An 18,813-nucleotide genomic window follows, 5' to 3' on the forward strand; every position below is an offset into this window, starting at 1 on the left:
CCAGGCGCCCCCAGATCCTATTATTAAAAGATCATATCTTTGGGGAGCTTGGGGGGCTCAGTGGGTTAGGTGTCTGACTCTTGGTTTCGGCTCTGGACATGATCTCAGGGTCATAGGGCTGGGCCCTGTGTCATGCTCCCTGCTCAGCACAGGGGTCTACTTGTCCCTGCCCCTTCCCCTGCTCACACACTCTCTCTCAAATAAATAAATAAATACATAAATAAATAAATGAAATCTTTAAATAAAAGATCATGTCTTTGATGTAATTGTAATCACAGCAAGGATATGAACATTTATATAATAAATGTAGTTACCATTAAAATTCACTTTTTTAAAAAGATACATAATATAGCATATGAAACTTAGTATTATGATATAATCATAGGACCCTACAGTATCCTTTTACATAGAAATCTATCAAATATCTAGGTGAGCCACATAATAATTACTAAATATCCAATAAGTTACCTAATATTGTGTTGTTCTCGTTAGGAGTAGAAAAAGATAAAATCAGTAAGAGCTTTGGAAACACAAAAAGGAGATACGGGAAACAATTCTGTAGCAGCCAGAAGGTTCAGTTCAAAGGTTTTCAATTATTTTAATAAGTATTTGCCATTATTTTTGAATGTAGTAGTGCCTGCTAAGTTTTGTAAGCCAATACTTAAAATGTCTCATTTACTGTGTAGTAATTACACACCGGGCCGGATTTAAACAAGGCAACCCACACATTTTTCATTGCCAAAATATGTCAAGGTTAAAAACAGATGCTGAACTTTTTCTGCCAAAAATCTGAATAACATAAAATATGTTTATCATTTCAAAGGTTAAAATTAATATATATAAGGTAATTAGGCAGACGAAAAGCTGACAGCAAAAATTTTGTTAGATTTCTGATGGATCATTTTCAAAATAATATTATTTGTGTATTTTATACCAAGAGAATGAAAAACTTTATATTTTAAAAATAAATATATTTTGAAAGAAATAAGACTTTCTCTCCAAAGGTGACTTACTGAATCATTCCGACCAAAAAAGGTATAGATTGCATACAAGTAGTAATCAAATAGCTGAGACATGAAATGGATAACATCAAAGGCAATTGGTTTAAGAATGTTCATCATCTGCATATATTTACCTGAAAAGAAAAAAAAAATCAAAATTAGAAAAAAATTAAAATGTTAGTCTATTATTATAAAGAGACAATAAGAAAAAAACACTTTACCAAAATATATATTTTTAATGAACTATTACATTCCTCAGTCCCTAGCCATGTTTCAAGTACTCAATAATCATTTGTGGCTAGTGGCTACTATATTGGACAGCACAGACATACATACTACCTACAGAAATGTTTTTATATCATTATATTTTACTACATGTCAAATATTCATGGAATATCTATACTCTTCTACAAACGACACTGCACAAACACACAACACAGTTCCACATTCTTGGAGATTCCATTTAAAATAATTTCCTCAAAAATGCTTAGGTATAATAAAACAAAAGACAATGTACTTGAGAAAAGCAGGTTTTTCCCCCCATAAGTTTATATACACATAGCAAAAGTAAAAAAGGAAGAACAAAAAGGATACATGGAAGGCACTTCCTATTCCCCTGAATCCTAGCCCTGTGAAGTCTTGTGTCAGAGGCCTAGGACATTTCTTTATCACCATATCGCTCAAGAGCTCAAGACTCTCAAAGTGCCAAGAAAATGTCCTCCTCATTCCTTCCTTTGGGAGATGCCCATATTACGTTCTCTTTTCTCTAAACATATGATACAGTCACCAAAAAAATTTTTTTAAACCAAAATTTCTGCATTTATAAACTTGTTAATGTATTTGAAGGGTGCATGGGAGATGGGCTGAATCAAATAAATAATAACACATCCCTAAATGTGTTTCTGTTTCATGGGAAATAAAAGAGAAAGGAGCACATTCATAAAAAATGCTCTTCTGCAGATGTTAAAACAGGCCACTTGCCTAATTTCCAAATGAGCAAATAATTCAGGTGCTCACTCTACTTAATGCAACTGTTACAAATTTTAAATTGGTACTACTGAAGACACCATGACTCAAGAGAAACACATTAACTGCAGTAGAAAAAAATGACAAATTTACTCTAATGGAAATGTCTACTATCGAAACCATTTCTTTATTATTTAAGAACTCTGTACAGCCGTCTTAATTTACATGAGCAATGATTCTAAATAATACTCAGATAGTCAGGAAGAGAAATACACACACCAAAAGTAGAAACCATTCAACTCAGATTCTATTCTTACTCTTATTTACAAGTCTTTTGTTTCAGAATCATCTTTTATAATTATTTTACACAGACATTTTTAAAAATGACAATTGAAAAATATTTGAAAATTATGCTCCTAGAACATTCTGGATCACTATGCAGATATTTTATCAACTACAAACATGCAGTTTTTAAACTGCAACTATTCACACATAAAATAATGTGACACTGTGGAAAAAAAAGGAAAAATACTATGTTATACTATTTTAACCTGTAAAAGAAAAAAGAGAGATAATAAGTAAAATGAGGTAGAATGCAAATATCTGGGTTGATACATATCCAGAACACAAAGCTCCTCTCCATTACTAATAATAAGATTAGCCATTGTTCATATAATTATTCTTAAGAATATATAAATGAGTTAATAGGTAAAAGCTATTTTAAATGTTGCATTCAAAAGAAAAAATCTAGATAAAACCCATCACTCTAAAAAAACTTTTAAACATATTTATATTCATTTATTCATTTAATATTCAACAAAGACTTTTTGAGGGCTTACTATGTCCTTGGCTTTGCATTAAGACACAAGGAATTAGATAGAGTCCCTTAGATGGTCATATAAGGAAGGCAGCCACTGATAAGCAGGCTGCCAACATATTAAAACATATAAGAATAAGAACTCTGTCTTGCCAGCTCAAGAGGGCACAGTAGGCCTTGGTAGGCCTGAGGAGGCTTATGTACCTCCTCAGAATTACTGAATTAAAAGAATTTTACAGTGGATTAAGCCTGTATCTATGAAGACAAAGGGATGAGGAGGTAAAGGTGAGTAGGTATGATCAACAGAAAATGAGAAATCTCAAAAAATTTCTAAACCAAGGGTTGGCAAACCCTTCTTGTAAAGGAACAGAGTACGTGGTTTTAGGCTTTGTATGCTGTGGCAACTACTCAAGCTAAACAAATATAATAATTATATAAAATCCTATAGCAGGAAAATACGGGAGGGAAAAACAGAGAATATGGAAGGGCTCTTTAAGACTTTAGAAGTGATCTTTAACATTAAAAATTAAAGAAAATAAATTAAAAAAAGGAAGTCTTCTAGGAGGTACAGCAAAAAGACAAAAAATATGGAGAAAAAACACGGGAGACAGGAAGGGGCCAATCTTAGGGACTAAACATTTGAGCAACAGGAAGTCAAAGAAAAAAGAGGGTAGAGAAAATGGGGAGGTGGAAATCATCAAATAAATAGTAGTGGTAGTCACAACTGAGAAGCACAAGAGCTTTCAGACTGAAAGGGTCATGAACTACCCAACACACTTAATGAAAAATAACTCACACCTAGACAGATCACCAGAGAATTCCGAAGCATTAAGGGAATAAATACTAAAAGCTTCCAGGGAGAGAGAGAAAAGAAATTCATCTACAGTAAAATGAACAGAACACTAGAAGTTTCAACGTTCTAAGGAAAAATAATGTTTAATCTACAATTCTATATACAGCTAAATTGTCATTCAGTGAAATGGGAAAATACAGATATATTCAGACTGACAAGAATTCAAAACTTGTACCTCTTATCACCCTTTTCTGGAAATTTTAACTAGAATAAAGGCAAGCAGAAACAGACCAAGAAATTGCCTGCAGGTAGGCTGCTGGCAGGGGGACCTGGTGTGGGAGAATGCTGTTTTTCATCACGACCTTTTCTTTACTATTCACTGTGTTACAGTGAAAATACTACCTTAATAAAAATGTAGAAGCATGGCTCTGAAGTTAGCTTGTGGTTCATTCAGATGCACTTCACCTTCCCTTTCTTCCCTTCTAGAGTTCCCTAGAGAGGAGAGGTGAGATGAGTGGACACACAGTGTGCTTTGAGAACATGGAGGAAGGTTATTTAATACCCAGATTGATGCCAGGCTGGCCGACACCCCAGAAGGGAGGGCCTTGGCCCCTTGCTAAGAGGGCTCTTGGCTTCATGTAAGAAAGAATTCAGGAGCAAGCCATCCAGAGGAAAGGACAAGGATTTATTATGCATAGAAATAAGAAGGCAACTGCTTCATAGACAAAGTAGCAGTCTCTTCTCCCAGGTGAGGAAGAGGACCTCCCCTTTGCCTCTAATAAAGGGTTTTATACGTTTTATTTAAGTTAGCTAACGGTGTAGGGAGGGGTTTACTCTTTAACTTTGGGCTTATCATTCACACTAGGCAGTTAGTTTTTCCGTATCTTAAAGTTATGAAATTACCCACAGGAAGCAATTTTAAGAATGTCCAGGCTGTGTGGCTTTTATTGCCAGAGGGAGTGGGTCTTACGGTTTTCCATGAGTCTGATCTTATGATTCTTCATGACCTACTGACTTTTAGGTTAAGGTTCAGCCTAAAACCAAAATGGCTTTGCTTTGGTGAATTTGTCTGCTAAGCTTCCCTCCCCTCCTGCCTTAAGATAACTGAGAAAAGCATCTCTTTCCAAATGATCATCTGTGAGAAGTTCTTATTCTTGCTTCCAACCTATATTGTAACCGCTCTGAACTTTGTCTAGGTGTAAGAATTAACTTTCCTGATGTCCTCTACTAATCATGAAGCATGAAAAAAGCTTACTGGTTCTAGGCACAATCTGGGTTCTACCAGTTAGCAGCTGTGTGACATTAAGGCAAGTTATTTATCTCTGGGCTTTAAAGATTTGGTGCATTAAAAAGGGTATTATGAAGAATTCATGAGAAAATGCATGTAAAGTGTTTACATAGCCAATAACAAGGGAGCAAGAAATCTTAGCTACTGCTGTTATTTTAAAATAATTATGGTTATGATGAACGCAATAATGGAGAAGTTTAGATGCTATGTAAAAGAAACCTAACCTCATGAGGAGTTTCACAAGGGAAGCACTGTTAAAACTATTACCCTAAAATCTGGACCATGAGTCACTCATGGGGAGAAGCCACAGAGGGAAACCAACCAAAGAACAGCATGGAGGAGAACTGTAGTTCTTCCAGAGGAACCTGGAGCTCATCAGCAGGGGGCACAGAGAGACACGCCATCACCACCTGAGAGGTGGCCGGGGGAAATTCAATTGGTGAGCCCCACTCCTACGCAGAGGAGTAAATACCAGGTACAGAGAAGGGGCTGAAAGTGTGTGTTCCTCCACTGTGGATCAGGACAAGAGAGGAGGAAAATGTGTTTCTCCAATAGTCAAGGTGTTAAAAACTAAGGTTTGTCAGTCCAGTATATTGGGCACCTACGAAAGTGAAAAGTGCTTGGCTGGATGCTCTATATGCTGCATCTGTAGGAGCTGACAATCTGATGGGGAAGAGCAAGAACAGAATCCAAGCTGAAAGGATGTTCATTATTCTTATTACAGTGCAGTAGGTTGAGACATCATCAATGGATATAAATAGCACAGAAAGGTGAACTGGAAATGCTATAAATGAGGCATAAAGGAAAGGAAGGAAAAGTCAGTTCAGCTCAAACAATTTAGAAAAACGCATTGAACAATGAAGTAAGGACCAGAGTAAAAAATTAATAAGTCTGTTACCTAAGTCCCTAGCTTTTATTCCATTCTTTGAGAGCTTTTATTCTATTACTTTATTGTTATCCTATCACTGTATTCTGTTATTTTTTATTATTGTTTGTATATTCTATCAGCCTCCCCAAATCTCCAATATCATTTTCTTGTATATCGTACTGAAGGATGACACTTCTTGGATCACTCTCTCAAAATATCATATTGTATATACAGCTAACCAGCTCAGAAAGTGTTTTAAAACTGCTTAAAATATTTCATATAAATGGCAAATAAAATATAAGGTGGGGTTTTTAAGATTATTTATTTATTTGCCAGAGCAGCAGGAAGAGGGAGAAGCAGACTCCCCGCCGAGCAGGGAGCCTGATGTGGGACTAGATCCCAGGACCCTGGGATCACGACCTGAGCCAAAAGCAGACACTTAACCGACTGAGGTACCCAGGCACCCCCTAAAATATAAGTATTTTTAGAGAAACAGACATACTGGAATGTAATCTAAATTAAACAATGATTATTTTTTTCCTTAAAACATTGCATATGAAAATATTAAGTTTCTTAAAAGATAACTATTCTGGTTTCATGTTAAATCTGGATGCATGATGTGCTGGTGTGTTATTTTTTTTCAGTTGCTGAACTAATAATTTTGTCCTAAGGTCTACAGTTTTTACAAGCATGGATTCTGGCAACCTATCTTCTGCTCCTCTCAGACCTATCATACCTGCTCAAGTGAGAGCTGCCTCTGGGAGACAGAACCTTGAATAGCAAGGCTATTTCAGTGATGAGACACATTCCTTAAAACTTCTCTGCCTCTGTCTGCAAGAAATTGTCAGGCTGATAGAATTTTCTCTTTATACAAGCAAGCATTCTGATTAGTTCTCTACACTTGTGAATGGCTCCCTGGGCCTTTCTAACAGATTTAGGTACCACCTGGGGCTGGGAAGCCCCATTAACACTTTTTTGTTTAATCTCTCCTAATTACCTGCCAAATAAATACTACTTGAAAAGGACATTTTAAATATGCCTTTAATGTTCTAAAATGTGCCTCCCAACTATTGAATAATTAGTTCCTTCATCTTCCCAGGCACCCAAAATTAATCAATCTTATTTACACAACTGTACTTCTGGCTTTTTAAGAAGAGACATTACCTCTGCCCGTTTATTATCTTCAAGCACCTCTATGCAATAACAGGGCATAGAATAGCATTTACTGGTTGGAGACCCCTTAGCGAGTGGTTCTCTTAAAGTTCTATTTTATGAATATGTACAAATTGAAGATAAAGACATCCCAGGGAGAGAATGCGGTAGGGATAAAAGTCTACTGGAGGGAATAATGGAAGCACCTAATCCCAGCTCTAAATGGGAAGACATGAGAATTAAAAGCATACGAGGCATTGTTTCCTAATTGCAATTCTAGTAAAACATCTGGTGGTGGCGAAGGCTGAAATCACAATGGTTAGAATCTCTTCACTGAGTAAGGTTTACTCAGGACTGTTCTGCTTTATAGGGTTGACACAGCAAAGGCCCATAAGAACGCAACTTTTCTCAGTTGCTTAAATCCACTATTAGAAAACAATGTCCACTATGTCAATCAGTAATCCTTAGATAAGAATTTGTTACTGACTTCTGAAGTTAGCACCAATAGCACATTTCTATCATTATTTGATCCCCTTCTTACATAATGAACAGCAGAATGCATTGTTTTTTCATTTCTTTATGTCTACCAAGAAGATTTGAATTGGTTGTCTGCATTTAACTGAATGAAACATGATTTTCCCCCTCCTCAATATTGTTTTAGCCTTATAGATTTGATTTGATCTGATTCTACTAAATATATGTCTTTTAGAGTAAAAGCAACATGACATGATGACCTCTAGCTCCTTTTGAACTAGGTGAGGTAAAAAAATATAAACTACCACTTCCATGCGGTTGATTGTACTATTTTCCCCCCATTATCTCTACCCAAAGATTATGCCTCCTTGTCCAATGCCCTGCACTTATAGTGCCCTCCTGGGGCAGAAGTGTACTTCTCTCTCCAATAGTCAAGCCCGACTTGCCATGGCCAGGGACTTACAGCAGAGGAAGTCAGGGTGCCACATCAGAGCAGAAGCCTTAAGAGTCATAACACGGTTTGGCTCTTGCTCTTTTCCCCGTGTTCCAAACCAGTGCTATTTTTTCAGCCTGCATCTCAGAATGACACATGGAACAGAACTAAGGTGATCAGGAGCCAATAAGCATCATGTAAACTTTTGTGGTTGAGAGCCACTCGCGTGCTAGGGTGGTTTGTTCCTTCAACATAACCAGGCAAAAGATGAATTCATTAAACTACATCCCAAGCAGTGTGTTCAGAAACCAAAAACTACAGTGGGTCCAAAAGGCTGAGGAGGATGACCAGGATTTTAAAACATTTATCAGTAAGAACCACTTAAGGATAATGAGCACAGTGACCCTGAAGAATGAACTGGGGGAGCATAAGGGAAGAAGGACAGTATAACTACCGCCCATACCTAAAAAGTGATCACAGGGAGAATAGGAGAAAAAAGTATAGATTTACTCTTTTTGCTTTTAAAGGTATAACTAAGACCAACAGACAGAATTACAGAGAAAAAGAAATTCTGGTTTATCATAAGGAGGAGATTTCTACCAATTAAATCAGTCTAATAGCGAGTGAAATGAACAGTCTTGCAAAATAATATCTATCCAGGGACTGTGAGACATGAAACAAAGATTAGTTGGCCATCGCAACTTAGGGGCATTAGATAAAGAAATCCTAGTTCTATAGGAATTTATACCAGATGAACTCTCAGAACCCTTCCAGTTGCGGTTCTATAAATTCCATACAGTAACTCATGATGTTATGTTCAGTTAGCTCTCTTGGATAAAGAAGAAAAGTTAATTTCCCTGGCAATGGTCAGCCAAAAAACACTTTTTAGAATCTGTCATTTTTCTGTGTGTCATCATAATGTATATTTTTTCTTTTCCTCCCAACTCATTACTTCTTTTCCACTATTTTTCCTAAAGAAAGTGGGGCTTCTAAGAAGCATTTTGTCTACTTTACCCTGTTCATTAATGAAATTTAGAAATTATCTTCAAGAACACAGACCATTTTATCAGAGCCAAGAGTAATCAAACTAGGCAGCAGGACATTATCATCTCCATATAAACAGAATACAGAGATTTTTTTTTTTATAAAGCACATTAAAATTCCTGACTAGTATAGATGACTTAATTAATTTGAGAAGATATCTCTATAACTTATTTGTCAAATGTACAGACTGACTTGTGAGATATAAAGGTTAAGATGGCATATAAAATGCTGAAATACTGACATTAAAAATTCCACATCATCTTCAAACTTAAATATTTTAAATGGCATTTCTTCATGTTATTTGCCTTCTACAAAATCATCAATAAAGGTCTTATCTGTAATAAGAACAACTCTTCCTAGGGTGTGAACATTTAGCTTGTAGAACTCTTGTGTCTGAAAATGCCAGAGAATCACTATTCACTCTGCCTATCTGACAGGAAGATTGTGAAGATCAATGAAACAATAGAGCACAAAATATTGTGTAAATGTAAAATGGGTACTATCGTCATCCTACATATACCTCCAACTCACATAGAGGATTTTTCACTACATCTCAATTAATTGGAATATTTTAGAAAAAGCAGAAGACACAAATACTAAGTAGTTAACTGAAAAAAGAAAAACTAACATTAATGTTAGTATTATTCTATTTGAACAATTATGATGAGAAAGCACTGACATATCACAATCTTAAAACCTTCCTAGTGGTGCGCACTGGAGTGTACAATGAAAACCCCAATAAAGTAACAAAGTAGACTAATTTAACTAATAATGTTTTTTTTAAAAAGGTGACTACTTACCAACAAGTCTTATTACATTCAATGTTGTATTTGTTAAGATGGGTGCATTCACTTTATTTAGACTATAATCTGACTTCTTCCTGCTTTTTAGAGTTTCTCTAGAAATGCTTAATATGGAAAAACAAAACAGAGTTGCAATTAGGGTTGTCAACTAGTAAATCAGTAAGTTATTCTGATTAGCATCTATCCTTCGTTCACGAATTAGTTACTGAAACTGTTACCATGTGTCAGGTGGGGATACAGCAATTATAGAGCTTACAAGTCCAGAGGGAAAGAGAAATTCATAAGCAAAGAAATAAAGTACTATAGTGTATTTCTTTGATTCTAAGACATTCATTATCAACCATTAAAAGAAGCTATGTCACTTTAAAAAGAACAGATGTTCCAGGGAGATTATATATCAAATGTATCAAGTATCCTGATTTCAGACTTATAAATATGAAAAAACACCCTCCGTAGAATCTCTAATATCTAAAGTATAAGGGAAGAGGATAGAGTCTGGGTTTGGGGACGACACCAGGTTCAAAGAAAAAATTGAAGTTATATGGTAAGTACATAAAAAAAGGGGGACAATACATAATAAGGTCAGAGGTAGAAGCGAGGGTACTGAGAGAAGCACAAAGAGTTCACATGGAGAATGAGTGGGCTGAGGGAAAAGTGACATGAAAAAAGGTAAGGGAAGGCCAGACCACTGAAGGCAATCAAATCTAAAGAGTACGAACCTAACCCTGAACGCAAATTTTAACCAGGAAAATGACATGAACAAATTTGTATATGAGAAAAAAAAAATCTAAATTTGTATCCAAGAGGGATTAGGAGGGGGCAAAACTGGAGACAGAAAGCCAAGGTAAGGGGGCTGAGCCAATAATCTGGCACAGAGATGATTTTTGCATAAATCTGGATGGTAGCAGTGAAATACAAGAAATTTTGATAAATTCAAGAGACACTTTGAAGTAGGAATTGATACTAATTGGTTGAATGCAGTTTGTGTTTATATTATTCATAGGTCTTAGTGGTAAGTTATGACAGCTTAGGAGAGTAACTGTCTGCATAACCTTACCAAAAATGCAAATATATACACATATACTGGCAGACACTATCTTACATGTTCATTTAAGTTAGAGCTTTTCTTTCAGCCAAAATATACCCAAAACTTCCAATGAAGAACTCCAACAAAACAGTTCTGTTCTGTTCATAATGGACCGTAGATGGATTTAAACATCACACATACATCGAAACCAATGGAAACAGTTTTTCCCAGTTCAAATATCTACAATCACATGAGTCGCTCATTTTTGAGGAGGGAGATTATATCAATCAGGGTTTCAAATTAAATAGGTACTAACTAGGTACTTTGGGAGTAAAAGGTAGGGCAAAATGTACTTAAGTCTCTCATTAAAAATTAAGTATATTTGTGGTCACTAAATGTCTAATACTTAGTGATGAAATTAACTCACTTGCATATAAGGGCCATTTAACAGGGAGAAGGTGACAAAAAATTCTTACATAATGATCATAGTTTTTGAAGAGGACGATTTATCACAGAAACAAAACAACAGAAGGAACCTTAACAGGAGGCCCAAAGAGTAAATGTAATTGGCCTTGGAAAGATGAGTGGAGACTCTGTATTTACTAGATTGAGGCAGGAATTCCACATACAAAACAAGTAACTACTTTCTTCCTTGAGGTTTTCTAACCTATGCGAAGCAGGAATCGCCTCCAAAGGCAGTATTGGTTTTATAAATCGCAAGTTTGTTTTTATGCAAAAACCACTGCTCTCTAAATTAAGAGCTCTTTGATTATGCCCAATATCAAAAAACTACATTTTCAACCTTTCAGGAATCATTTTAAAACATGCTGACTCCTGTCACATGACATCAAAAGCTACAGAAATATTTAATTTTTGTTTTTTTCCTAGCCTTTAAAGGAAATCCTTTATTTAAGTGCAAAATATAAAATACGAAATACCATACGATCTAAGAACAATTACCTTTTCACAGGTGCATCACCTGTTTGCTCATCCACATAATCTCGTTTCAGCTCCTCAGGAACGTCACTGTCACTGTCATACTCCTGATAGGCACTTTTTTCTTGTTCATCAGATTCATACTGGAGAAAACACAGTATATTCAACAATGAGTATGAACAGCCAACCTTTCTTGGAGTCTTTCAACACAATAAGAGTATCCAATTTTTAAGAAATAGTTTAGGGAAGAAAGTTCTTAATAACTCATTTCTAATTTTGCCATCAAGAATATTAACTTTCCATTTTCTTCTTCTTCATCCATCTTAACCAGCTCAAAAGAAAAAAAGGAAAATAAAATACAAACATTTTATGCCTACAAAAGCTTCTAAATGTCTCCCCCAAAAGTCAAATCTCCGTGTAAAGAAAACAAACAAACAAACATAAACATTGTGCTGGGCCTTTCGGAGATGAAAAAGAGTGTACATTTGACCAAAAAAACCCCAACAACAACAAAAAAATCTTCTCTCCCTCCAAGTGGTTTCATCATACTTACTTCCATTTTGCTAATTCACTGTAAAGAGGCTGAGTATACAATTCTGGTACCGTGGAAATGTTAATTCAGTGTAATAAACTCTTAAAACACACATGCCAATGTCCTAATTCATTATGATGAGATTTAATTCCAAGGGAGCCTTAGAAAATTATACTGAGCACTGAGGGACTACTGAGAGCAAGGATGAAAATGGCATATTTCCTCTTGAGAGGAAGATTGCCTTCCTAACTCTGTCATCATCTTCATGGCAACATGGCCCCATGCCAGGGGACAGTGGAGTCCATGCACAGGAAAGAAAGCAGCAGCAGCATTATCGCTTAATATTATAAATTAATATGATTAAATCATGGCTAAGTGTTTTGCTAATGTTAAGTGCTAAGTGCTTTCATAAATTTTCTCACTGAATCTTCAGAACAATTCTATAACAAAGCTTTATCCCATATGCCAGTTGAGGAGCCATGTCATGAAGACGTGAAAAGAAGTTAGTCTCCTAATACAAAAACCATTTTTTGAGAGCTTAAAGCAGTGTGACAGGTCGTAGTTAGATGTGGACCCTGACTCTCAAGGACTTATGCGGTACCTGGAAAGATCAGATTACACATTAATAACTGCAAATGAGCATTCCAGGCATTCTCATCCACTTGTACACACTGTGATCTTGATAACATTCAGAAACAGGATCGACACAAACCAAGCTCTCCTGGTTTTTAACAAAGAGCTTCATAATTCCACAGTACAAGAGATCCTTATTCTTGAGGATTCTGTATTTGCAAATTTCCATACTTGCTAAATATTATTTGTAACCCCAACATTAATATTTCATGACACTTTCACAGTCAATCATGGATATGTACAGAGTATGGAGCAACTTTTGAGTTATCTAACACGCACATTCCTAGCTGAGTGCAAACAAGGTGACGCTCTACCTTCTTGCTTCAGCTTTCCTACTTAAATATCCTTGTCACAGTCCAGTGTCACATTTAAAAAAATATTTGCACTTTTTGCTGGTGGTTTCCCTGTTTAGAAAGGCCCCCAAGTGTAGGACTAAAATTCTATCTAGTGTTCCTAAGTGCAAGACTGTAATATGTCTTATGGCAAAAATACATGTGTTAGATAAGCTTCATTCAGGCTAGAATTCTAATGCCGTTGGCTGTGAGTTCAAGGTTCAATACTATATATTAACTTAGATGTCTTCAAGCAAAAACACACATAAAACAAGGTTATACAATGATCAGTTGATGAAAATGTTGTGATCAAAGGCTCATAGGAACCTAATCCTGTATTTCACTTAGGAACAATGGTTCTGCATTTGCTAATTCAGTGTTCAAAGGGACTTTATAGAACACAACTGGCACAAATAAAGAGAATCGAATGCTATGAGATTTAAATTAGCAAATTACCAGTACAGAGGGATATATTATTTCAAAAATATTGAAAAGACTTTAAATTCCTTGCAGTTTAGTCTACTTTAGAGAGGCAAAGTGTCACTAAGAATCACTAAATTATATTTGTAAATATGGCTTACTATGAAATAATTTCTACTTCATGATAAAATATGACAACGATATACTTTCATGACAATTTTTTAAAAATTTTATCTTGACCAAGCAAAAAAGAAAATGCCAAAACTAAAATACATATACAAATTCAACAGATTTTCATCAAATCTGAACAGCTTTCACTTCAGCTTCATCAAGTCTAAAGTAAAATCATACAGGGTACCCTGGAAATCATGAAGACCAGAAGGACCTATCCATATTAAATATTGTAAAAACACAGATAACTGTGGAGTAAATGTTCACTCATTGTAAATATAAGAAAACTGAGGGTCACAGAGTTAAAATAAGTTGCCAAGGGCCACAGAGTTAATAAAGGTGACTCATTCAACTGCCTCCAAATCCTTTCCATTAACTCACACAACCTGTGGTTTATACTATGTTTTTTGAGCTGCTCAAAGTGTTAAAACATTGTACTTCTAAATCCTAAAAATATCCCTCGTGGGTAACCAGGCAAGACGTTACTCTCTCTCCGATAAAGGGCCATGGAACAAAATGATCTGGATGCCTAAGAGTGGAGTTGAGAACTAAGTGCAGATGATCTATTCCCTCATCCATCTATCCAACAAATCACAGAAATATGCAGTGAAGAAACTATACTCCTACCCGATTTAGTAATCTAGTTAAGAACATAGAATAATCTAATAAGAGAACAAAGTAAAGGCAAAACGTATTTTTCAAAACGACATTTTCAACAAAGCATGCTGTAAAGCCATTACTGTACAAGTGTGGTATCACAGGTATATAAGCATATAGGTAGGAAGGTGGGTAGTAAATGGATAAATAAATCTAGCTAATTACCTTGCTCACTGGGTAGAACACTTTTCAATAAGAAAATCTCACTTATGTTCCACAATAGAATACTACATACCCCATTAGAAGCCAGGACATCTTCTGTTTCTTCATCTTTGTGGTTAGCCTGGATTTCAAATGGATTCCCATCACTACAGTACTGCTCAAACAAGGTCACTGTTTTTGAGGATGTTGAAGCTGGTTGCTTACTAGGTGAAACTGATGGGGAACGAGACTGTTCCATGAATTTAAATTCCTAGACATTAAAAAAAGGAGTGAGATACCTTTTAGCGACAACAATAAAATTCAAGTACATAGCATTCCATCAATATAAATGTAGAGTTAGTGAAAAAAAATTAATCCTGACTCTTCAGGTCATTCACTTTTAAATCTTGGTAGTTGTCTGAAAGCACAAACTTGAAAATATGTGCTCAAAGGTTTCCCTAAAAACAACTCAGTTGCTGATATCACTTTGAAAATTATTATCTGCATCAAGCTACTTTTGGCTTAGTTTATGGAACTGCACAGAAAATTTTTGAAAATAACTTAAATATGAATAATCTAAAATTTTTAGCATAGCATCAAAGACCCACCAGAATATGGTTTTAGGCAATAAAAAGACCACAATAAAAATTAATCACTGTTAATAATAATTAATTATATGTTTGCACCATTTAAGGTACTCTGTAAAAACACATCAGAATCTTTCCTTGTTATATTGATGTCTATCAACCTTCATTTCTTTTTCTTCATACACCTAGAAGTAGACAACACAAACACACATGCTGAGGTCAGATGATATGTCTTCTAGACCTAAAGTCTGCCATTAATCCACTAATTTCCTATATAATGTTGGGAATGTCACCTGGCTTCTCTGTGCCTCAATTTCTTCATGAATTAAAGGAGACAGTCAACCTCTAGTACAAGAACCACAATGCTAAAACCAAAGAGCTGTTCCCAGATGAGGAAGCCAAGGTAGTCCAGAGGGATTCTGTGCCAAGTTCAAGATCACACTGCTCATTAGTGGAAGAGATGGAATAATCTCTAAAGTTCCTTTGAAGGGCGCCTGGGTGGCTCAGTTAACCGTCTGCCTTCAGCTAAGGTCATGATCTCAGGGTTCTGGGATGGAGCCCCATAGTGAGGAGCCTGCTTCTCTTTCTCCCTCTGCCTGCAGCTCCCCCCTGCTTGTACTCTCTCTGTCAAATAAATAAAATATTTAAAAATAAATAAATAAAGTTCCTTTGAATTACAAAACTCTTGATGATTTTTCACAAAAATTTGGTACACATTTTTCTTACACCTTTTAATCTTTTTAATATTAATCTCAAATTTAAAATCTTTCATAGTCAAAGATAATCTTAAAAATTACACGTTTGTTAAGTTCCAAATGATGTGTTTATTTTTAAATTGCAGCTACACATTAAATCACATCCATCATAATGCTCAAAAATGATGCCATTATTTTTATGATTCTAAACAAGGGGTGAACTATAAGTTAATGATTTTTTTAAACCGAATCTATAGGAATACATGTGTCAAGAGAACACTGTCTCAGTTGTGAATAGTTTTCAATACTTTTTAAAATTGTTGTTAGAACACTTAACATGGGATTTACCCTTTAAAAAAAAAAAAAGATTTTATTTTTAAGTAATCTCCACATCCAACATGGGGCTGGAACCCACCACCCTAAGATCAAGAGCTGCATACTCCAATGACTGAGCCAGCCAGGCGCCCTGGGGTCTACTCTCTTAAAAAACTGTTAAGTGCATAATATGGTATTGTTAACTATAGGCGAAATCTTGTACAGTAGATCTTTCTCCACCTTGACTACTAGAAATTCAAGGTAACTACTTTACAGGAGATAATGCTCACTTGGATGGAAATATTTCAAATGTACCTTGTAAAAAATTGTTTGATAGTTATACCAAGTATATGTGCTCATACGTAATTTGATGATTAAATAAAAATTCAAATAAAATTATTATAGGGATTCTAAAATCAATGTTAGAACTCTAAATAATGTTAAGGAATCATCTTACTTAAGAATTCTAAAATAATGTTGGGGTGCCAACATCCAACTCTTGGTTTCAGCTCAGGTTGTGATCTTGGGGTTGTGAGACTGAGCCCTGGGTCAGGGTCCAAGCTTAGTGTGGAGTCTGCTTGAGTTTCTCTCCCCTTCTCCCTCTGCCTCTCCACCCGCCCCCCCCCCCAGGCCCCGTGCACGCTAGCTCTCTCTCTCTCTCTAAAATAAATAAATATTTAAAAAAAAGAATTCTAAAAACAATGTTAAAATCAATGTTAATTTTGCTGTCTCTAAAGCATTTATTAATCAACATGTTTCACTGTATTTAATATCTCCACATTAGGAAAGGAATATAATAGAATGGATAAGTAAGCTACTATACAATATAAGCACAAAGACTATCTCTATTAAAAACTTTTAATCATGTATTCTTTACATTTATCTAGAATAAGAAAGTTGCTTCTAGAAAGCTATTCCTTCCAAAGGCAAAATCTGAACATACTGGACCTTCTATATAGGGACCTAAGTTTATACATTGTGTTTTGACATTTGGTATTTGTAGGACACCACCTATCACACAAGGAGTGTTTATCTACAATGTGTTTCAACCAAGGGAAAAAGAATCAGTTAATATTTTCACAGATTACATATTCTGTGAGGATTCAAGGAATCAGTTAACTAATAAAAGTTAAGAGTATTTTTTGTTAAAGTGCCTCTTTTATTTCTGAGGCATTGTCTCACTACAGGCACATTTATGAGTTGCAACATAAAGTAAGAGCCTACTAGTTCCTTTGAGAAATGACAAACAAACAAGAAATCACAAGCATTCTGCGACTATAAGCTTTTTCATTAAAGACCATCAAAATACAACTGATCAATTTTCTGCAAAATTTAAATAAAGCAGATCTCTTTCTGAAATTAAAAGAAAAAGATTAGGCAAAAGAGTTTTCCTGAAGTATATAAACTGAATTTGTAAAAAGAGACAGATTTTGACATCCATAAAAGGATCACTCTTATAAAAGAGACTGGCTATTACTCACTTTTAAGCAAGGAAGGAAAGGAGCCATTTTTTAATTTAATGATTTTATAAATGATTTTTTAATATCTGGATTTTTTTTTTTAAAGACAACTAAATAAAAGACAGAGTCATTTGTTCCTAACAGACACTTACATGAAGTTGCAAGATGCTGAAATTTGACTTCACAGGACAAAGCTCCCAGGTCTCATTCTCTAGAAACATTCTCAGTTCATCAAGCCGTGTTCTTAAAAAAAGGAAACAAACATTCCAAAAAGTTAGAGGAAAAGTACACTGCACACAAGAATTAAGAAAATAAAATACATTATAGAATTATCATAATCATAATCAACTTTGAGAATCCATTCAAACCAACACAACACATCTACTTTTACTTAATATTTTATCATCTTTAAGAGAAAAAACTCTCAAATATTTACTAACCTCACAATATCTCTACTATATTACAAAAATAATGAATGTACAGGAAATGATATTTTTATTAAGGGATGAAACTAAAAGCTACTCCCCGACTCACGTACTTAAAATATCCCTAGCTAATCATATATCAATGCCAAAAAACAGAGAAACAATTTACAAAGTTTATGAGATCATTAATACTAATAAATGCTTTATGCTAAATAGCAAAGATCTTAATCATACTTACTAAGCCACAAGATCAAGATAATTATCACTCTCCAAATATATTTAGCTCAGGGCCTATCTCTACACAGCACTTACAAATTAAATTACCAAGTACGGCACTTACATAGCCAGCATTGCACTAACCACTTACATCACATTGATATCTTCTTTCTTTTTTAATGCTATTGTGGTTTACTGTCTATCCTGAATAATCAGTACATTATGTAGGCAGTTCTAGAAAAGTAACTACTTCCTTCCAGTTGACCCAGAAAACAAAAGGCCAGTGCCTGCCCTACTTTTCCCCTTCTTGCAACAGCTTCATTGTTATTACTAACCTGCTAAAAACAAAATCTAGATTTTTTTTAAATTCACATTTCTAAAGTAAAGAGGCAATAAATGGGTAACTTTGTAAGAAGCAAAAGCTGCACCAAATATTAGAATTAACAGAAGGGGACTTTAAGATAACTATTATAATTAAGTTAAATAAAATAGAGAAAAAGATGTACAAATAGAAAGGAGAAGTTCAAAGAATTGCAATAATAAAAACAAACAAAAACAGAATCAGACATTCTGTAACTGAAAAATACAACTACCTCAAATCTAAAACTTGGTTAAGCAGAAGACAGG

At 35.1% G+C, this 18,813-nt stretch overlaps 1 protein-coding gene across 4 annotated transcripts in view; it reads right to left on the reverse strand.

The window, feature by feature from the left end:
• VPS50 (VPS50 subunit of EARP/GARPII complex) overlaps positions 1–18,813 on the reverse strand; it is a 239,281-nt gene that overhangs the window by 144,165 nt on the left and 76,303 nt on the right. For all 4 annotated transcript variants that reach the window (XR_006778775.2, XM_087861076.1, XM_087861075.1 and 1 more), the window contains 5 exons: positions 17,698–17,788; positions 14,583–14,759; positions 11,627–11,745; positions 9,637–9,743; positions 1,014–1,135 (listed from right to left, as the gene is read on the reverse strand). Coding sequence is in view for 3 of the 4 variants with exons in the window: in XM_087861076.1 (XP_087717202.1) it covers positions 1,014–1,135; positions 9,637–9,743; positions 11,627–11,745; positions 14,583–14,759; positions 17,698–17,788 (616 nt within the window). In the remaining variant the exon portion in view is untranslated. The remainder of the gene's footprint in view (positions 1–1,013; positions 1,136–9,636; positions 9,744–11,626; positions 11,746–14,582; positions 14,760–17,697; positions 17,789–18,813) is intronic.

Source organism: Ursus americanus, chromosome 3 (assembly GCF_024610735.1).
Source record: "Ursus americanus isolate L20-20 chromosome 3, mUrsAme1.1.p, whole genome shotgun sequence".
Taxonomy (NCBI): Eukaryota; Metazoa; Chordata; class Mammalia; order Carnivora; family Ursidae; genus Ursus; species Ursus americanus.